The 22,063-nt window shown below is 49.7% G+C and overlaps 1 protein-coding gene across 9 annotated transcripts in view; it reads left to right on the forward strand.

The window, feature by feature from the left end:
• Window positions 1–1,172: 1,172 nt before the first annotated feature.
• Window positions 1,173–22,063, forward strand: part of NOS1AP (nitric oxide synthase 1 adaptor protein) — a 68,093-nt gene continuing 47,202 nt past the window's right edge. Inside the window, exons 1-3 of one of the 9 annotated variants that reach the window (XM_074597435.1) lie at window positions 1,173–1,467; window positions 2,122–2,254; window positions 7,109–7,214. Coding sequence is in view for 7 of the 9 variants with exons in the window: in XM_074597428.1 (XP_074453529.1) it covers window positions 19,625–19,729 (105 nt within the window). In the remaining 2 variants the exon portion in view is untranslated. Of the gene's footprint in view, window positions 1,468–2,121; window positions 2,255–7,108; window positions 7,215–19,451; window positions 19,730–22,063 lie in introns of those variants that run through there. The other 8 variants (XM_074597431.1, XM_074597428.1, XM_074597433.1 and 5 more) reach the window with 8 other exon arrangements.

The raw sequence follows: 22,063 nt of genomic DNA on the forward strand, positions 1-22,063 counted from the left end.
GCATTTTTTTTCAATTCGAACTTTGGGTAAGTTACAGCACTTTGCGGGCAAAATTGAGTAACCATAACCCTGAAAAGTGAAAAATACATGGGAGAGTCTTCTTCTGTTGTTCTGAGCTGCCCTGTTGTTCTGTGAGAGAAACTGACCTGTTCTACCAACTGGGGCTTCACTTAGGCACTGTTTAAAATAAGTCTATGTCCTGATTTCAGGGAGAAATCCATTAAGGTTTTGATGTCGAATTAATCATTCTGATTATATTTTCTGTTCATATCAGTTAGCTACATCCAAAAAGTCACGAAAGAAGCTTGATTCTCTCAGTTCGTCATGCTGCTTGTTGTCTGTGTGACAGGCGTTTTACTTAGATGCCTGGTGCCTTAAGCCAGTCCTGAAGTACCTAGGTGTAACCTGGAAGAAGTGGCCAGACTGGCAGGCTAATGCAGTCAAATTTTATTATCCGCTCTGCAGACAGCAGCAACAGCTTCTGCAGTAACTTACCCACTTAGGCTGATGGTGCAGGTGATGGTGATCAGTGGAAAGAGACCATTCTTTGGTGCTGATGAAGTGATTAATTCTCCACAGCCTGGTCAGTTTCTGGCTGCCTTGCCAACCCAGGTGTTACACAGAGCATTAAAATGGCATTAGAGGGATAGCTATTTTCACTGCTTCTTGGTTTAGATGGGTCTTGTGAGCCATGGAGAGGTGAGATGCTTGTCACTGGCCTTGTTTTCCATCTCTCTGTGCTCCCTTTGTACTCAGAGACCCTCAAACTTGCATGAGGGTCTGCCTATGAAGGGAAACTGCAGCAGCAGAAAGGGCTCAGCCTGCAAAAGCCATGGGCTACAACCCTTCTGTGAGCATCCAGTATTCAAAGCTCAGGCTGTTTGCCACTGTGCTTCCCGGTGATGTGGTGTGTTGTTGCATGGCTGGCTCGGATGTTGGTTTCGGGTGTTTGCAGGAAGACAATTTCAAGCTTATCAATCCCTGATGTTATTGTCTATAACTTGCTGTTTTTTGCAGCTTTCCATCTGGTAAAAGCATTCTGTAGAGTATCAGCAGAGCAAATAAAGCAGGGAGCCAGATGTGATCAAAGAGGACTTGGATGTTTGAGCATGCATTCATTTCTTCAGTATTTTGTTCCACTTCCCCTTGGTCTCTCTCTGTTTGTTAGCTTGTCCAGGTGAGTGGGGAACCAGTGCATGTGGGAAGGAGAACTGTTTCTTCAGTCAGGACTGAATTGATAGCATTCGATTCAGGGGGACAGGGAGCCCTTGCTCGATAGCATCACGTGTGTAAGACGCTTTCCCAGCAGTGGGACCGTGCCTGGTGCCTTACAGCATTATCTTTCCCCCTCTGGAACAGGGTCGCCCAGGACAGAGTGTTTGGTGCTTACAGCTTTAAAAAACAAAACCTGGGTGAGAAAGCGTGGAGCCCCTGTGTGAGTTAGTGGTGTTTGCAGCGTTCAGCGTGGTAAGCATGCTTGTTTGCAGTATTTGACTTCCCCACCCTGCTGCAGCGACTGAGGTTGGCAAGGGCATGTTCGTAGCCCTTAGGCTGCTGCCATCTCCAGCTCCCCCAGCACAGCTTCTGGTTGCGGTAAAGCAAACCAACTGGTCACAATCTGGGATGGTTCGTTAGCTAAAAACTGGGCTCAGTAATGCACATGGTTAAAAAAATCGTGCAGGTACCTTAATAATGCCCTACGACACATAACTTGCTTTAAGTTCTCAAGCGTTTTTTTTAAGTATTGTGCTGGGTAAGTGTAGTGTTGTGTTTAACTACTGCTGTTTTTAAAAGGTGTTTTATTTTTAGTCTCTGTATTACTCCACCTGAATTTCACATCATTAATACTCCAAGTGTGCTTGTCACTACGTGGGTCTTGGTGATGATTCTGAAATGTTTGCTGCCAGATTTATGGGACTGGAAAGGCTTTCTGCCTTTTGACTGGAAGCAGAGCATAAAACAAACAGAAAATGGTTCTTTCTGCTGATGTGCAAGACTGATAGTGAGTGGCGAAATTGCTCCCAAACCCAGCGTGCTCCTTAGGCAGTTTGTGGGAGGGAAGCACCCCGAGGCTCCATTGGTTCCTTTCGTCTGTTCCATGGGGACTTAAATTCACTGCAGGGACTAGTGCTGGTTTGCAGCTGAACTGGGAAGAGGAACGGATTTGGTGACCTTTCAGCTTGCTCAAATTACCTTTACAAATGGTGGCTGTATCAGAAGGGCTCTCAACCAGACAGCTGAAAGCACTTGAAAGGTAAGAGAAAAGTTTTTATTTCCTTTGAGATGCCCGTTGTTTGTTCTGAATGGAAAACCCAGCCAATTTTTCTCATGACTTCCTGTAGCAGATGCCCTCCAAGGCTTTGAAAGCCTTACACACACACCAATAATCCTCTATTATAGGCATGCATTATTATTGCAAAATGTATAGTAGTATTTAATGTCACTCCATTTTGAAGGGCTTAAGCTTTCCCAGGTTGTCTTCTCCAACTATATGAAACCACATATCTGCTAAAGTAAACGGGAGGTTTGCCTTTGGCTTTAAGGCAGCAAGGGTTTAACCTAAACGGTAGTGATTTTAGAATGCTTGTTCCTAGTAATTTCCACTTTACACTCTGATTTCTGTGTGACAGTAGCTGTTTTAAAAGCTCTTTTTTCATGAGATCATGCTGGAATTTGATCGCACTTGCATCTTATAATTGCAACGAGCACTTGGTAATTTTTCAATTATTTTCAATATTTTCTCATCCAAAAGCTCTTCCTGTGCCTTCTAGTGCATCTTTTCACAGGCTCAGTGGTGGAAGCCAGTAGAAGTTCTTTACCACGTAAAGTGAAATATATAAGTATTTCCACAATAAAAGTACTTTATTGATTATACTATTTATAATAAAAATGTCATTCATTGGGTAAGTAAAATGGATCAAATGCAGGAGTTACACAATTTTTGAGCTGTGCGGGCAACAGGACAAAGACGTGCTTCAGTAGGCTGACTGGCTTAAACTGGAAACTAATGATTTCACAGAAAGGAGTGAGATGATTTGTTACAAAATGCATATTTATACTAACTAGCAAATGTGCAAATACTGTTAAGGCTCTCTGCACTTTCTAATGTGTAGGTAAGATTTCAGAAGCAATCTCTCATTCCCATATGAACAGTTAATACAGTTTGCTTACCAGACATTGCAGAAGAATTAGCATGAAAGAAAAAGTAAATGTAAGGATGAATCTAGAAGCACAGTATTTACCTGGCTGATTATAATTCTGTTTTCTATTCATTATTTCAAATCATCCCGAACTTTTGTGGTGTTGGGTAAGGTTCATCCAGTCTGGAAGTAAAAAAGGTAGATACTTGCAGAAGAACAGTCTTGCTAAATTAATGGTTAAAGATTGCATAATATTGAAAACAGAATGCTGGCTAGCTTATTACAGCAGTTGGACTTAATGATTCCTTTGGAAGCCCTGAGATATATTTTGCATGCCACCAATGCCAGAGAAAAGAAAATCCGATGCAAAGCTTTCTAAAGCAGATGAGGTTTGGAACAGCAGAAGAGTTTTGCTATGGAAAATAAAGACAAATAACCAATCGGTTAAGTTAAACTACACTTAATGCAAAGTCTGTAAAATTAGTAGCTTGTCTCAGCCGAATGCTTCACCAAGAAAAATAAGTAAAGCAGAAGGAAAATGGTCTAGGCTTCTTAGCAACTTAGGAGCAGCATCACCATTTTGTTCATGTTTTGACCATCGCTTCATCTTTGTCAGACTGCCAACAAAAAATAGTAACCCCTGTGAATGAGTTCTGTTCTTTGGTGTTACTGACTTGTGTCATTCTTTATTGCTAAAACTGTTGCAAGATGTAAGGAGCGCAGCCGTATTCCCACTTGGAGATGAGCTGGTTTATCAACTTCTGTGCTGCTACATCTTCTGTACCTAAGAACACGGCTTTGCCGTGTGCCTCTACAGGTGCATTCTCTGCTCTCCGCAGGCTGCTGCTACACACTGCCCTGCTCCCACGTTGTCATCTCCATGCTTTAAACAGTATGGCATTCTACGGTCAACATCCATTTGTGGGCAGAGTGCATCATAAATATCCATCACAGGTAACGCTTGTGTCTCTTGAGCCTACGTGCTACCTTCCTAGTGTTGGTGAGACAGGTCTGTTGCTGCTCTTCTCGAGAGTTATTCAGGCAAGTGGTGGCTGTTTGGGTATCAGCAGCACTTCTGTGAACTTGCTAAGGACTTTCTGACACGTCTTCTAATATTTGTTATTCCTCTTGTGTTCCTTGAGAAACCTCCCCTGGCTTTAGGATGGTTAAACACGCCAATTTTCTAACTTGGCAGTTAGGTAGCTGCCAGCTCTCATGTCTCGAGTGCTTTGGTACAACTCGGTGGCTTCTGTTCTAGCCTGTGTGTGTAAAATGCTGTGCTCAAAAAATCGCACGATGTACTTTTCCTTTGGTACTTAGAAAGCTCAAGTCTCAGACCATGGCTCCTTTTGCTGCATCTCCTTTTTTTTTTTTTCCTGTCTATTTTTCTTCAGCTTTAGTGTGTGTTGCTTCTAGTGTTGTGTTGTGTAATGCTCGCTGCCTGGATATTCTGCTCTGCCTCATTTCTCAATCTTCGATCTTATAATTCTGTCTTCCTTTTTTTGCAACCCTGGAGCTGTCCTAGACCTGCATTTCCTAAATTAGTCACTTCCCTAATCTGCTGTTATTGCCAGCTATATGTTACGATGTGATACTCTCCACAAAGAGTCGATTAAACCCACTCTTTTTAGCAGCAGGGGAAAATCTCTTTATTACATGATAAGGAAGACAGAAAATCTGTCCTCCTCTTTCATTATGTTTAACAGAAGAGTTCAGGTGTTTTTCGTCCTGAATGATCACCAGGCCCAGGAAAATAATCTGAAATCAATTTGTGGTTCCCATGAAGCCCTAATTAGTAATGACATCATGTTACAACAGAATGTTATTCAGCACTTGGTGCTGAGAGAAGGGATTTTTTTTTTGGGGGGTGGTGGGGTGGTTAGGGGGGTTGGTTTGGGGGTCCTCATCTCCAGGGGATTGGAAGTAAACCCACAAAACAAAGCTTTTGGGGTTTCCTGCACTGGACTATGGTGAGAATCTGTAGAATTTAGACATTAAGTTTGCTCAGAGCTTTGACGCTATCTCTTATGACTTGATTTGTTTCAGAAGGCTGCACAGCGGAAAGTCCCAGTTAGTTTCTGTGGCCCTTTGAGGGAGGGGAGTCTCGGGAAACAGTAGCAGCTGGTTTGGGTAGAAAAGCTGCATCTTCAGTCATAAACAGGTATCTGCAAAAACTCAGGAGACCTACATAGGGAAGAAGCTCTGCCTCAGCACAGCGACATACTTTTTCCCCCTTCATTTTTTCCTTACTGTAAGTTAAATAATGTAGGTAAGTGCTGAATGGATGAAAAAACCCAAAACCAACCCAAACAAATTACTACTTGGGAATGAGCAATAGAGATAGCTCAGAATTGTATACTGAATCTTCAAATCCGTCCTCTATTTCGGTTGATGTCAGTGATGATTTTCCTTGAACAGAGATGAGGTAGCACTAGAGCGGCCTGTCATATAGGTATAAGCATGTATAATACATATTTCTGATGGTGCTGTGGTTTTGTTTTATTATTTAGCAACCAAAGCCTCATGTTGCTGAGCATGAAAGACACCTTCCTTTAGCTGTGCTGCCGATGGTACAGCATGAATCTGATGGTAGGGATTTTTCAAGAGTTTTGGAAGACAGTTAGGAGAAGGCAAATAAAGGGATGTGTCACAGAAGCAGTTAATTTGCATAATAACCCAAGATTGTATGACTTTCAGAAATGTAATTATAATGGAAATAGTAGAGGAGCCAAAAACTTAGTATGATTCTTTAGGAGCAGAGTCCTCTGTTACTTCAAAGAGTATTATCTGGGGCAGCACTACTGTCTGGGTTCAGATGTGCTGTTACTATGGATACCTATTGGCCAGATGGTTTCCAGTTACCACATTACCTAATTTAGCACTTAAATAATGTTTTTTTTTCTTCTGCTTGTGCAATGAGTAACACGACTGCTTAGTAAGTCACATATGGTGGCATTTTGTATTTGCGGAATGAAATTTTAAGTATTTAACCAAGTATATATCACCTCCTGTACAGATTGACATCTACCATTAATGCCAAATTTCAGTATGTAACATTGAATAAGCCAACTGATAAATTTAGGTTTCTAACTTTAAACACGGGTGGAAGGATAAAATGTATTCAGTTTCTTCCTTCCTGTTATTCATGTCTGTGAGGTGTTCATTTCTTAAGTCCAAAATTCTTGCTTCGTTGGCAGCACAAAACTTTTACAGCAAACAGTTTTGTTTCTGTTAAAGACTTTACCTGAAAACTTTAAACTAAATGTGTGGACTTCAGTTTTAACCTCTAAATGTCCGTGCAGTTACACAGTAATATTTTATTTCATTATTTTAAAGTCTTAGTTCTGAGACTTAATCAGCCTGGAAACAACCTCTTCCTATTTATGTATGCAGGGTAGGAAAGAAGGAATATTTTTGAAATAAAAGCACAGGAAAACAAATGGTTTTACAACACATCCTCTCACTCCGTGTGTGAGCAGATTTGCTCTAGTAGCTTCTAAGTGAACCTTGCCAATGCTGAGATGACGAATCAGATAATTGAGTCAAAGCAAAATAAACTTGAAATTCCTCAAGTGAGTGAGAAACGGCCTGGAAAAAACCACTGCTCTGTTGCAAGGAGTCAGTTCAGAAGGACGGGTGGGTTGCCGTACCCTTTAACAAAAATACTCAACTCGGGATGCGTAGGGTGAGGAAACCCAGGCTCTATGTAGGCTCGAGGAAAATGTACGTAGGCGTCTGTGTCTGTGGCAGCGTGTATCTGGGAAAGTGGCTCTAGTGCAACTAAATCTGCCAGCGAGTGGAAAAAGGCAGGGTTGTCTAAAAAATGCAAAGGCTCTAGTGCCCTGTATGAACAACTGTGCCAGAGATGGTGCCGGACGCTCTGTAGTCTTCGCAAACCTCCACGAAAGAAGGAAGCCTTAGATTCCTACCCAGCTTTGTGCTAAAGGGTTTTTTCTCTCTCTCGGCAGAATGTCAAGTGCCAGCGTTTCTCCGTGGCCTTTTGTTGTGCGGTGACGGTGCAGGACCGATGGAAAGGATCCAGACGGGGCCGAGAGCTGGGAGCCCCGCAGCTCGGTAAGTGGTTCCGGTGCCCGGCTGGCCTAAAGCGGGCTGAGAGCGGTCACCGCTCATCACCCTAATGAGCGCCGAGGGCGGGGTAATTCAGGGGGTGCCGCTGCCCACAGGCCGTTCCTACAGGCGGGGAGCGGCGCCCCCCGCCCGCCCTCGGCCACGCCTCCGCCCCGCTCTCGCTGGTGCTGCCCCCCCGTGGCCACAGCCCGGTACTGCAGCGCCTGCCCTCCACGGGCGGCTGCCGGGCGCCATCCCCGCCGGCGGGGCCGGGCCGGGGCTACGGGGCAGGCGAGCCAGCCCCTTCGGGCGGGGCGAGGGTGTCTCCTGCCCGCTGGCCGCCCGGGGCTGGCGGGGTGGGAAGCTTCAAACCGCCCGCTGCGGCGGGCTGCCGGTCCGGGCAGCCCCGGGGAGTTAGCCGAGAGCGGACGGCAGGCAAGCGGGGAAGAAGGCCGACACCCCGCGGGCGCAGACGCCGGGCGCCTCCCCAGCTCGCCAGAGCTCCCCCGGAGCCTCCCCGGTCACGCCACCGCCGCCTCCCCCCGGCAGGCGCTGGCCCACACGCAGCCGCAGCGGCCGCTGCCCCCGAGCTGCGGGAGCCCCGTCCGCCCTCGAAGCTCGGGACCCCAGGGAGCGCTGCGGGGGGGGGGGGGGGCGGGCAGTGCGCCAGGCTTATTTCGTGCTTTTGCAAACAAATCTCTACAGTTTTTAAGAAGAAAAACCCGTGTTTTTTGAATCCCACCCCAGCCCGTCCTGTCCGGCTGCAGGGCCCCGTCGCCATGGCGACGGCCCCGGCCCCCGCCGGAGCGTCCTCACCATGGCAACCGCTCTGGGGCGCGTGCGCGGGCGAATGGGCCACCCACAGCGCGGGCGCCGCGCTCCCGTCCGTCGGGTCGGGTGGCCTCGGCGCGCTCCCCTTTGGGAAGGATTTGCATTTTCGTATGTCTGAGGGGAATTTTCGAGACTCCACCTTCAAAAAAGGTCTCACGGCCTGTTCCTTCCTCTCTCCTCGGTGCACAAGAGGTGACTTTGAAATACGAAATGGCATTGACTGCAAATTAGTTGAAATAAAATTACTTATTACGTGACCCAAAGGTTTTCTTGGTGGGGAAAATTACCACCTGAACAAGTAGGGGGACGTGGCTGGTGATGGCGTGAGGTCCGGGCTCCTCGCAGAGCGGTGACGCGGGTGTCCCCGCGCCACGGGGTTGCCCCAGGCGGGAGGGGTTGATCAGAAATAAGTATATTTTCCCCCATTGGACGATGGGGAGGAGAGAAGAGGCAGGTATCAGAGCATGGTCCTGCCAGGCGTATTGACTGAAGGGCCATAAAGGAGCTGGCAGAGGGCTGGATCGGGACAGTGCTGGGGAATAACATCCCTTGTAACTTCACAGCAGCAACTAAAGGGCAAGTTTACTGGCATTCAATGATTTTAGAGCAGGTGATAGGGACATAATTCATTCCCATCCTCTGGCTTTTATAGGGACTTGGTGCTCATCAGATAATTTTGATTTTGCTCTTTGATGAGATTATGACTTTGGCTGGTAAAGGTAACGGCAAAGACGTTGAAATACTTGGGCTTTGCCGGCATTTGCGTCTGGACAGTACAACAGTCTGATTTTAAAAGTTATCAATAAAAGACACATTAAATAAATTAAAACATAGCTGACAAGCCCGTTTCAAGAAGTCGGCAAGTGCGCATCACTGGGGTCTGCGGGGTCAGGGTTTGGCATTTCTGACGGTAGCATTCCTGCTGGCAGCGTTTGCAGCATGGCTAGGACAAGCCAGGCGGCCGTGACGGTGAACACAGGGCTGAGCTCCGCAGCCTGTGCCAAACGGGGAGCACAGGCTTTTTGGATGGCTCCCCTTCCTCAGACTGAGCCCCTTCCTGGCAGAAAAGGACCTGGGGGTGTTGGTGGACAGCCAGCTGAATATGAGCCAGCAGTGTGCCCAGGTGGCCAAGAAGGCCAAAAGCATCCTGGCCTGCATCAGGAATAGTGTGGCCAGCAGGACCAAGGAAGTGATCATTCCCCTGTACTCAGCACTGGTGAGGCCGCATCTCAAATACTGTGTTCAGTTTTGGGCCCCTCACTACAAGAAAGACATTGAGGTGCTGGAGTGTGTCCAGAGAAGGGCAACCAAGCTGGTGAGGGGTCTGGAGCACAAGTCTTATGAGGAGCAGCTGAGGGAACAGGGGTGGTTTAGTCTGGAGAAAAGGAGGCTCAGGAGAGACCTTCTTGCTCTCTGCAACTACCTGAAAGGAGGCTGTAGTGAGGTGGGGGGCAGTCTCTTCTCCCAGGTAACAGGTGATAGGACAAGACGAAATGGCCTCAAGTTACACCAGGGGAGGTTTAGATTGGATATTAGGAAGAATTTCTTCATCGGAAGGGTTATCAAGCATTGGAACAGGCTGCCCAGGGAAGCAGTTGAATCATTGTCCCTGGAGGTATTTAAAAGACAGGTAGATGTGGTGCTTAGGGACATGTTTTTGGCAGCGTTAGGGTGATGGTTGGACTCGATGATCTTAAAGGTCCTTTCCAACCTAGACAATTTTATGATTCTATGAACTAATGCACTTCTCAGCCTGTCCTTATATAGCCCATGCTCCCGCCCCAGCCACCGCGCTGGCCTCAGCAGACTCACTCCAGGATGTCACTGTCCTTGTGCTAGGGAGCCCAAGCCAGTCCCAGCTCCGCAGCTGCAAACAGGCATTTTGCCCCCATCAGCTCATATACTTGGGCGACGTTATTTTAAAAGCTGGATTTAATGGATACGTCCATGTGCGCTTTTTATATGGACAGTAATTTCAGCATCTGTTCGGGCTGCTGAAGCACCTTGTAGCACTGGAATTTTGTGCTCCAGTATTTGTTAAAAGACAGGATTATTTTCTGTTGATTTCAGGCTAATCATACAAAGAAAAGCAACACCTGCTGAGTGAAAGGGCTCCCAAGGAGAATTAATCACTCACACAGAAAGGGGTGGGAAAGAGTTGAACCAGCAAGATTCTCTTTAGGAAGAAGAATGTCTATTTTTAGCCCCTCACATGGCCCCATCCTTCCCTCACTCTTTTCTGCCAGTGACCATCGGAGGTGGGCAAACACCACTGACATTGTTTTTTCTCATTCCTCCCCATCATCCCCATCCCCATATCTTGGCCCCCCTTGCTGCCTGAGCCACTCAGAAAAAAACACACAATTTCTAGCCTGTCATCTGTCTGCAGTGCAAAACGAACTTATGTGCCAGCAAAATGAGCATGGCAGAGGTTATTTGAATCCATGCCAAGGTTACCCATAAAACACAAGTCAGCTGCACAAAGGTGGGGTGGGGAGCCCCAGTAATAAGATGGAAGCAATATAGGAAACTATCCTAACAAGAGTGTGGTAACTAGAATTGGGCTGTTTGTTTCCTGTCACATGAAGAGGCAACCCATAGATCAGGAAGGCATCTGCCGTGCAGGATCCAAGGGCTCTCAAAGCGGTAGGAAAGAGCCATCCACCACTGTTAGCAGAAGGAGGATTTGAGTTTAAATTACAGATTCCCAAACTATGCATTTGCAATTGTTTGGAAACAGAATCCTCTTTAATTTCTCCCTCAGCATGGAGAGGGCTGACTCAGCTACAGCAGGGTTCAGCTGATGCCTAATCAGGCCCCAAAAGGAGCAGAAATGAAAACTGAGGGGGTACCCAAGGGCTCCAGTGTGTAGGTGCTCCCCTCCTACTGAGCACCCGCACCCACCCTCTTAACCACCTTGCCTTCTTTCCTTTGTGGGCATTTTCCCACTTACAGTATGTTTCCAAAATAACCTGGTCCTTGAAACAGAGACAAGGCAAGAGAGGGACAATCTCAAGAGCTTTCTTCCTGATGAACGCTCTTGCTGACCTCTCTGTGCTTCCACCAGCTCCAAAGCCTCCTGCGGGGAAGCACATACTCAGGTGCCCAGAGAATGCTGGCACATTCCCCCGCACCCGGTCCTGCCAAACCCCAGACACTCGCTCCCAGCCCAGGGCAAATCCCGTGCCTCATATTTTTGGACAGATGACCCTTCCCTGGATGCCACCTTCATCTGAGGCTGTGGAAATGGTTCCTTCTGGATCCCAACTCCTAGCTCCTCCTGCGAGGCTTGGTTACCTCCCTGTCCCCATCATGCAGCCTGCAGCCACATCCCGATGTCCCGCTCTCGCTGTTTTGCTGTCACCCTGCTGGCATGCCCAGTGCATTTCCACGTCTTCTGTGGCCCCGGTCCCTCTGTGTGCAGGTGCCAGCACAGGGACATCACCCTACCTAGGGTGGCCTGCCACCTCTCTCTGGTGGTACTCACAATGCTGGGGACCAGCCACGGCCTGGGCTCAGCAGGCAACAGGTGGCATGGGGGGACTCTGAGAATCCGCCCCCAACCTCTCCCCACCAAGGAGATGGCTGGGGCTCAGGGCACGCCTCTCCCCACACCTCCTTCCATCCATCTGTCCACCCATCTGTCTCAGCAGCAGCAAGCAGCCAAGCACCCAGGCACCCACCTGAGCTGCTCATGCCTTCTTCCACCAGTGTCTAACCACAGTGAAATTATGTAAAATCCATAATGATGGCCGCCAGGGCTATTAACTGTGCTGCTTTAATTCTTCCCTGGGCATTTGCAGTCACTGGGATTTGGGGGGTGACATATATATTATTTTTTAACCTGAATACATCTCCAGGCAAGAAAGTTGAGCAGCAAACATAGAAAAGTTCATTGCCCAGATATGAGAGGCCCCTTAGGAGAATCATAGAATCATGGAATGTTTTGGGTTGGAAGGAACCTTAAAGATCATCTAGTTCTAACCCCCTGCCCTGGGCAGGGACACCTCCCACCAGACCAGGCTGCTCAAAGCCCCATCCAGCCTGGTCTTGAACGCCTCCAGGGATGGGGCATCCACAGCTTCTCTGGACAACCTGGGCCAGTGTCTTGCCACCCTCATAGTGAAAATCTTCTTCCTAATGTCTAATCTGAATTTACCCTCTTTTATTTTAAAACCATTACTCTTCATCTTATCACTAGACTTCCCATCTTTCCTGTAGGCCCCCTTTAGGGACTAGAAGGCCGCTATAAGGTCTCCCCGGAGCCTTCTCTTCTCCAGGCTGAAGAACCCCAACTCTCTCAGCCTGTCCTCACAGCAGAGGGGCTCCAGCCCTCTGAGCATCTTTGTGTCTCTCCTCTGTGCCTGCTCCAACGGATCCGTGTCCTTCTGATGTTGAGGGCCCCAGAGCGGGACAGAGTACTCCTTGCAAATTACAAACATATCAAAGTTAGTTCCAATTAGCTGCAGTGATTCGCAGGGGAAAGCACCCAGGATAACGGCTCCTCCTCAGTTTGGTGTCTTGCACTCAGGAACCGAGCAATAACATGTCTGAAGATCATAAACTGCATTCCCAAACAAAGAATGCCAAGTATTGTATTTATTTATCAGCCGCAAGTGAGGGATTGCTACAAGAAGCTTGACAGTTAGACATGGCAATTAACATATCATTTGAATATGGCTACTTGCTTGTCACACAAATGAAGATGTTCTACTTCCTTGGTCCTTTTTATAAAAGCTGAGAAAAGCCATATTCCTTCAGATTCCTTCTTGTCTCTGGTGCAACACAAAAGCGATGGCCAAAATCATGCACTCTGGACTGGGATTGTAGGGACAAGACTAGTCTGGAGTACTGGGCTCTTCCTGCAGAGAGGAGAGGTCTTGCTGTGTAAATTCCCCTCCATCCGGACAAAACCACCCTCAAGGCCTTTCCTTCTGCGGTGATTCTACCTTGGAAACAGCATCATGATAAACTACAAATGAATTTCAGACCAACAGCTTGCAGAGCCAGCACCTTGAGGTGTTGTACACCCAGAGCAGCTGTTTGCTGCCGCAGCCCTCCCTACCACCCCGCCGTGGGGCTGCCAGCACTGTTCCCTCTCACTGCAGGTCCTCGCCCCCCTTCTTTTGGGCATCTGCCCTCAGCAATTCCCATCCCCATTGCTGCGGGCAGCCCAAGCCAACCGTGGGCAGGGGAACCTGCCAGCCACCTGGGAACAAGCCCATTTGTTGGCTTCTTCCACTTGTGCATTATTTTTTTCCCCTCTGTGGTCTGGCAGGCAGCCTTGAGCAGCTTCTTTCACTCATTGGGAGCACCTGGGGAAGTGGTGATTTCAGGGTGTGTGACTCATCTTGCAGTGAGGTGCTCTGGTCTGAGGAGATGGCAGGGTTTCTTGGGTGGGTAGCTGTGCCCAGCCCTTTGCAGCTTGCGGCAGATCTTCGCCAGCTGTGTCCATATCCATTGTCCAGGGTGTTGGAGCTGGGGAAGGAGCTGAGTCCTGGGGCTGTATGCTATGCTTGCTGTAGGGATGAGAAACACTGTATCAAGGAGGTAAGTACTAATTCTTAACAATGAGCAGCTGTTAATACATTTACTGATAAGTTTAGTGGCAACTGCCACAACTCATCATGCTAAGGATCGTTAAGAATGATGTTTATGCAGTGTTTCTTTCCTACAATACCATTTAGGCATGTTTATCATTAATGGGCCAGTGAGATTAGAACAGGATGAATATTGTATGGGATGGCTCCTGCATGGCTGTGAAGCGTTTGGTGGACGTGGGCATTGCTTCAGCCTTCTGTGGGAATAGTCCTGCTGCTGGTCCTGGGTAGCTCCAACATGTGGAGCCCTGTGGGAGGCTCACAGGGACAGGGTCCTACTGCCACCAGCTCCCAGCTGTGGCAATGGGACCCAGGGTGCCCCAAATCTTCCAGGGTCTCATGGCTTATTTGCTGGCTGAGCCTGGCAGGGAGGAATGTTAATTTTAGCCGGCACCTGCTCTGCTCCAGGGAGTGTGTTTATTTCAGAAGCACCATGTGTTTGTCTTTCTGAAACAAAAATGTTTCAAGACTTGGGCTTTGTAGAGAGCTTCCAAAAACCTGAGATAGCTGCAAGTTGAAAGGAGAGGGTGGTGCAAAGAATAAAAATGTCTATGAAGACAAAAATCTGAGTTTTCAGGTTCTTCCATTAATAGCCTGTCTGCATCCCAACAGATATCAAAGATGGGCCTGTGTTTTTAAAAACAGGTCTGAAATTGTTCCCAGACCCACCTCTAAAATAAATAAATACACAGATATGTGTGTGCTTGATGAGAATGAGCTCTGCCAGCTCATCAGAATAAAACGTCAGCAAATGCCAGCAAGTTCTGACCTTAATCCCAGCAGACTTGCCTTCCTCCCCTTTCTGAAGTTTTTGCTTCCTCCCCAGCCTTTGCTATTTAGATGTTAATCACCAGGCAGAAAAGGCACCTGCTTGCTGTGCCGACCTGCATACCCTGCTTAGTGCTTCTTAGACCTGGGACTGGAGCAACAGGGTGACTCCCTGCCCAAGCCCAACGTGGGCTCACAGGTAATGAGCTTTGGGATGCTCTGCATCAGCTGGGCCTTGATGTCATATAGGTCTGTGCACTAGTGTGCTCTTCAATTGGCAGGACCATGACCCTAAAAGAATGTCCTGTGATAGGATTTCATGGAATGACATTCAAGCAAACTAGAGCACCAAACTGCGAGCTGGATCCTACCTTTCCAATCTGAATGCCTGCCTAAGAGCCAATTTGCTTTACAATGTATTGCTTAGAGCTGCAAAATCTAGCATCTGCTTATTTCCTCTCACAGCCATGCACTGCGATGTTTCTCCTTCCAAACCACATCCAGCACAATAAAAAAAAATATTTGCATACCTGGCCGAAAGCCCTTTTATGATTGCTTTCTGGAGGAGGGGCCTCCTGAGCACAAACAGTGTGCAGTTTATTTTCCCCAAAACTACAGTCGCTGTGGAAGCGTGCAGTGATGTAGGTGGAGTAATCAACTGTGGCTACGTTGAATCACTCGCTTCTAGAGCACTAGCAGCAAGAGAAGGGGGATTGTGGCCTGCTGGCGCTGTGCTGCGTGCTCGCCATTGCCTTGTTTGCAGGTGGTTGTCCTCTTCTCCCACAGTGGTGCGGCACAAGAGTTGCAGGGAAAGTCACAACTCTGCCATCCTGGCACAAACTGTATTTGGTGTACAAAGTGCTCTGCAAACATCACCTTTCCCCCTGTCTACCCAGCCTGGATAAAGGATCGCAGGTGGTTTCTGTTATAGGCTGTGGAGGTTACAGTAACAAACATGCCTTTCTGCTGGAAATACCGCATTATTTCCATAGTGTGTTTTGTTTTTCTTAAGGGAAAGACTAGACAATTCATGCTGATGTTTGCAGGCCAGAGTAGCATTATAAAGTATTTGCACAATATCATCTCTCTTCTAGTCCTGAAAGCTACCAGTGCTTTGAAAAACACTGTGGGCACTCTTTCAGGTCCCTTGCTTTTGGGTACATTTCTCAGTACAGATGAATGCACAAGCGTGCTGCCAGCTGGGGTGACAGTCAGCTCTCCCTGCTGCGTCCCGTGGTACCCCAGCAGCCGCTGCCAGGGGATGCAGTGGAGCTGCAGGGCTCTGGGACCTGCCGCTGGCCTTGTCCAGAGGGGTCTTGTGGTGGTGGAGTGTTGGAGTGGGCGCTTAGTGACATGGTTTTTCTGGCTGGCTTTCACGTAAGCGTTGCAAGAACGTGTTCTCAACTTCATAGGGTGAAAAAAGGAAGTCTGTGAATCTTGGGTGGGGTGTGAGACTGGTTTCCCTGAGGTGCTGGGGCAGGGACAAGGGCAGAAGCACCTGAAAGAGGTGTTGGTCTCTTCTCCCAAGTAACAGGCGATAGGACAATAGGGAACAGCCTCAAGTTGTTCCAGGGGAGGCTTAGATTGGATGTTAGGAAAAATTTCTTCACTGAAAGGGTTATCAAGCCTTGGAACAGGCTGCCCAGGGATGTGGTGGAGTCACCATCCCTGGAGGTATTTAAAAGATGTGTAGCTGTAGTGCTGAGGGACGTGGTTTAGTGGTAACTTGATAGTGTTAGGTTAACGGTTGGACTTGATGATCTTAAAGGTCTTTTCCAACCAAACCGACTCTATAAAAGCCCTGGGCTGCAGCGTAGGGGAGCTGGGGCAAGACTGGGGGAGGCGGTGGCCCCTCCAGCCCGGTCTGTTTTTTCTGTGCTGCATTTCACGGCTTTCCCAGGAGATGGCAGGCCAGCTTTATAAATCCACGAGCCGCGGCTGGCAGCGAGTGGCCGCAACCTGCGCCCGGGCAGGGCTGGGCAGGACCCCCGAGAGCTCGGGGAGGAGCGGGGACCGAGCCGCCGTCCCCTGCGGGGTGTCCCGCTGTTCCCCTCCTCCGCGCACCTCGGAAGCTGTTCAAAACTCTCCTGTTAATGGATGAGCCCCTCGAAACGTCCTCACAGCTCGCTCAAGATTGCCCGGGCCACATGCCCGACAACACCTCTCGCTGGCTTTGGTGAGGTGCCACGTCTGCTCGGGTGGCACACGGGACCTTTGTCCCAAGCGTTGTGCAAACGCGGGCGAGCCACCTCGTCCTCGCAGGGGCGGAAATGCAGGGGACTGCAAAAACAAGCAAACCGGTTACACAACTCCAAGGTGTAATTCCAGGGCTTCTAATTATTGATTTTGAAAGGGAGGAAACAGGTTCTGGACTTGCAGGACAAACGCGAGTGTGACAGTTTAATCCTCTCCCTATTCTTCAGGGATCTCCTGTACCTTCTGGTGTTGGTGGTGGAGGACTAGGCTTGGTGTCCTGGGATCGAAAATCCCAGAAAGGCTCTCCCAGAAAAAGGCGGTGGCTTGGCAGGCATGGTGAAAGGGGCAATGGAAGTTGGTCGTTGTCTCTCTTTTTTTTTTCTTTTTTTCTTTTTTTCTTTTTCTTTTTTTCTTTTTTTTTTTTTTTTCCTGGGGTCACAATTAATTATTTTAACATAACAGGAAGGTGGAATTATGTGAAATGCCACAGGTATCCTAAACTCCTTCCAGAGCCTGTGTGACTTTTGTCTGAAGCACTGCCTGATGCTGGAAGTACCACCCAAATCTCATGTGAGGCAACTGAAGGGTGGGAGTTTGGGACAAACTGGTTGCAGGATGAGCTGCCGTCTCCCCAGGATACTGTTTCCATGCTGCACCAGTACTGAGCTGCTGACATGAGAGGTCCAGAAGCAGCTGCTGAGTGAGGCTCATCCTTTGGTTCAATCCCAGTATTTGAAGAGCAGTCTCCAGGTTTGCTCTAGGTGCTGCAGCAGTCAGTGAGAAGTGCTGCTGTGACTGTGGAAGAGGCCGGAGGAGCAGGCTATGGACCGCCCAGGGTATCCACCACCCACCAGCATCTGCGAGCAGCCCCAGCACTGGCCAGGCAAACCCACCTGGGAGGAGCTGGTTTGTTCACCAGGCTCTGAGGGCTTCCCATCAAACACTCATATCCACGCCTGGGGGAAAACTTCTCTGAAGGCACTATTCACTGAAGAAATGCTCACAAGCCCTCCCCTGTGGGAATTCAGTTCTTCACCAAATCCATAGGGTCTTACTAGCTGTGGAAAGCTGACAGTTGGCAAGAGTGTATGCCTTTAATCAAATATAGCACAGAAACAGGGCTCCAGAGAAGCTGTGAGATCTCTCTCCCTGGGGATACTTGCAGCTTGCCTGTACACAGCCCTGAGCTATTGCTGGTGTGTTGAAGCTTGCCCTGCTTGGAGCAGGCATTGGACTACAGACCTCTAGGGGACTTCTCCACTGGCTGTATCATTCCTGGCACCTTCAGTGCTGTCAGCTAAACCTTTGCTAGAGGTAAACAGAAACCTTCAGTGCAGAAACCCAGAGCATCAAACACCATGGAGCAGATCCAGGCTCAAGACTATCCCACCACCAGCTTCTGCCTGTCCCAGATTTACGCGAGCTCAAGTGCCTCGTGGGCGTTCAGTTCTCCTCGCCCTTTTTGCCCAGGCGATCTCTGCAAGTGCAGTCACCAAGCTGCTGCAGCTACAATGCACAGCACTGACCCCCTCTCCCCCCTTCCAAAACAAGGAGTAAAAGTTTTCAAGAGCCGGGGGTTTGCTGGCATCATGCTTTTAGTGGGAAAACATCCCTTCATTCACTTGTCCAAGTGCTGACAGCTGTGTGTGATCCCACCCTGACCCCAGCGTGGGCAAGCTGGCAGCACAGCAGCCATTCCCATACACCTCTCGTCAGCATGACTGAACACAGGAATTTCTCAGCTTGTTGTGTAATTGTCTGTACCCAGCCCATTATCTGAGCTTCTAGGGATGGTGGAAAGCCCACTCCACTTTGAGGGGAAACAAAGCAGGTTTTTGGATGTGACTGAAATGCTGTGGCTGTGTTCTAAACTCAAAGAGAGTTTCACCACATTGATTCAGTCTGGAAAATATGGATGGCACTGAATTTGTTATACCCAGGGAAGGGTCAACAGCCAGCGCTGCCGTTTGCATTGCAGTCATTTAGAAACCTGAGACACGTGAGCGACATGAGCTCTGGGGTGTAGGACCATGCAAGCAGAGCAAAGCAAGGGTTTCCCATGGAGTTGGGGGACTTGTCTGCCCTGGGAAAGGTTTGTCCCAAGTGGTGCCTCTGGCATGTGTGAAGGCCAATGTGAGCTCTTCAGCTTTGCTGCGGTGTGACAAGCTTCACATCTGTCATGCCGTGTCTGTGAATGTTAAAGCGTAGGGGTACGGAGCCCTACCTGAGGGTGCACGATGTGGGAGGGGGTAAGGGATGAAGCGGGCTGGACTTGCAGTCGGAGCTGTGCGAATGGGTCCCTGCACATCTGGAAAGCAACTCTGGGGTGTTATCAGTGGGTGGGGGAGCACATTTACAGCTTTCAGGGCTTTTATAAGGTAGGGCATAGTAGGGTCTGGTCATAAAGACTGGCCTTTCATTAGGAGATTTTCCACCTCCAGGTCACTTCGTTTCCACCGTGTCCAGTGTTGATATAAAGCTCTGGATAAGGGGTTCACTGGCCTGGGTATTTGCAGCAGCCCAGGCTCTCCCACCGAGGAGGGATGCATTTCTCAGCCCCGCTCCCAGCCCAGGGCTTGCCGTGCGTGCCCCGGGAGGAGCGGCACGGCGTTCCCGCACCGGCGCACCGCCCGGGCTGAGCTGGACCCCCACCACTGTGACCGCTTACGAGGCTTTTTCTATTTTCCCCCTTCTTTTTTTTTTTTTTTAAAAAAAACAACTTTGGCGGGGCTGTGGTGCAGACCCGGCACCGCGCACTAGATGTCAGCGCTGCCTTCCCCGGCGCCCCTTTCGGCGCCTCGTTTTTTAACACTTCCCTGCTCCTCCCCTCTGGAAGAGGTGGCGGGGGGGGGGGTTCGCTTCCAGACAACCCCCCACCGCCGGCCCCGTGCCCGCCCTTCCTCCGCGCTCCGCGGCGGCGCGTCCCCGCCCCGGGGCTGGCGGGCGGAGAGGGGCGGAGGTTCCGCGGCGGTGGCGGCGCCGGGCGCGCTGCAGGGGCAGCCCGGCCGCCGCGGGGCCGCCATGCCCGCCAAGTCCAAGTACAACCTGGTGGACGACCGGCACGACCTCCGCATCCCCCTGCACAACGAAGACGCCTTCCAGCACGGCATCTGCTTCGAGGCTAAGGTGGGCGGCGGGGGACCGGTGGGGGGTCCGCGGGGGTCCCTGCCCAGCCCTTGCACCCCCCGACTCCCCGGGGTTCCCTGTCGCCTTTTTCTATAGCCTTGGGTTTTCTCCACTTTCCCCGGGAGCCCTTCCCATTGGGGTACCGGCTGTCCCCCAAACTCAGCCGCAAAGAGTTGGGTGAGGCTTCCCACCCATCCCATAAGGATGTTGAAGCTGGACAGGTGGGTCAAGCTGGAGCAGAGTCGCCCTGCTGCTTTCCGTCCTTGGCCCTGTGTGTCTCCTTGCTCTGCATGGCGTTGCTTGGGGACGTTGGCCCAGGAGAGACAGGTACTCTGTGCGTCTTCCCGGGAAAGGCTTGGGCTTTTCTCTGCTTTTCCAGCACTGTGGGTAGTGCTGGAGTACTGGCGTGATGGGGGATAGTTGGTGTCCTGCAGGATGCCTTGCACACTTGTGCTCCTCCAAATGGGATAAACCCATCGTGTGAGTAGACGGAGGAACTGCGTGCTGCTTGCGGTGCAGTGCAAGAGGTCAGGGCTGCCTGCCTGAAATAAAAGCTTGTTATTTCTCCTTACATACATAAACCATTCTTGCTAATGGATTTGGCAGGAAGCGCTATTTTTTATTATTTTTTTTTTTTTTTTATTTTAGGATCTTTCAGGCTTTCACTCCACTTAGACTGTGGCTTCCTACAATCTGAGTGCTTGCGCTCTCTCAGCAGGCTGGGAAAAAGCCAAGCTACCTGTCTGTGTTACCCAGCCCTGAGCAGGTAGTGCTGGCCGGCAGTACAGTGGGAAGTAGCCGTCCAGGAAATTTGAAAAGGGGAAACTCAAAGTCTTGCCCCTTTTCCTGTTTCTTGGGGAGATGATTGTCACGTTGACAAAATACTCCCTGACTTGGAAAAAAACTGGTGTTGAACAGATCTTGAGTGGCAGGGAGGGAGGCATCTGTCGCGCACTGTGCATCTGTCGCGCACCGTTGTCCTTGGAGCTTGGGTGCTGGCAGAGGAAGAATCACAGCTTTGGCATCTATTCCTGTGTGCTGACCCGGGGGGACGAGGCTGCGGCTCCTTGGAGGGTGCCAAAGTTGTGTTGTTTCCGTCTCTTCTCGCAGCTGGGAGGGTTCCTCTGCAAAGGCCATCGCCTGCCTGACGGTGGGCACCGTGCTGCAGAGAGCAAAACAGCAGAGGAGTTGTTTATGGAGCAAACTCAAACCTGCTTTGCAACTCTTTCCTGGGAAAGACTGTGCAAATTCAGCTTTGCAGCCCATCCCTCCTGGATTATTGGAGCCAATTGCTGTTTTACGGCCAGCGCCTGCTCACCCCTCACCCATGGGGGGGCTGCAAAGCATCTCCCCTTCTAAATCCCATGTGCCTGGGCACAAGTGCTGTGCCTCTTCCATACCAGGTCTGGGTGGCCCAGCTTGTGGGGTGAGGAGTGGGACAGGGCTCCAGTTGCTCCTCGGTCTGCTCGTGGCTCATCTCTTTTCCGTGCTGCTGGTCTGGCTGCATTAATGGGGTGGTGTGCGTTAGTCTTTGTTAGCTCCTCTTTCTCTTATTTTGTGCCCTGTGGTGTGCGTTAATGCCAAGTGCAATCTGTACAAAACACAGCTTCCGAATTTCTGGGTCTCTCCAGCCCCTGATGCCAGATGCAGAATGCAGATGGCTTAGGCAATTACTCCATCCTTTTATTAGATTGCTGGAGATTAATTAAATGCTTACACTCCTTTAGTTCCTTTTATCCCCAAGAATCCCAAGCGCTTAAACCCGCGTGGCTCTTGTTTTGGCCAGACACTCAGCGCGAGTCACAAAATGAGGAAGTCTGATTTAGAGCAGAACTTTGAGGGGAGATTAAAGAAGAAAAATGCTCATCTGGGGTGCCTGGACTCGCATGCCTGTCTCCTAAAAGCCTCCTGGGATTGCTGATAGGGCGGGCGGCGGGGATCCTGGTGTTACAGCCCTCAGCAGCCGGATCAGCGGTCTCTGCTCTGGCAGCCCAGGGTTCCTGACGAGCTTGCTTGGGGCTCACCGCAGGGGAGGAACGCGGGCCTGAGTCAGTATGCGCTGATTTATTGTTTTAATTTTTCATTGTATTTTTACACTTAGGCCTATGCTGTCTGCTTCTGTCTTTAAATGGCACACATAGGGGATGTAATGCCTGTTTTGGTTCATCCGTAGCTGCTGGCATCCATGCTGATGTTCCCCTTGCTTCTTGCCCGAGGCAGTCCCAGTGTCCCAGGGTGGGTGGCTGTGGGCAGTAAGGATTTGGGCCCTTTTCAAGCACGGAGGGATGGACTCGCTCTGAGGCAATCACTGTTGTCACACACGATGCCATCAGG

Source organism: Larus michahellis, chromosome 8 (assembly GCF_964199755.1).
Source record: "Larus michahellis chromosome 8, bLarMic1.1, whole genome shotgun sequence".
Taxonomy (NCBI): Eukaryota; Metazoa; Chordata; class Aves; order Charadriiformes; family Laridae; genus Larus; species Larus michahellis.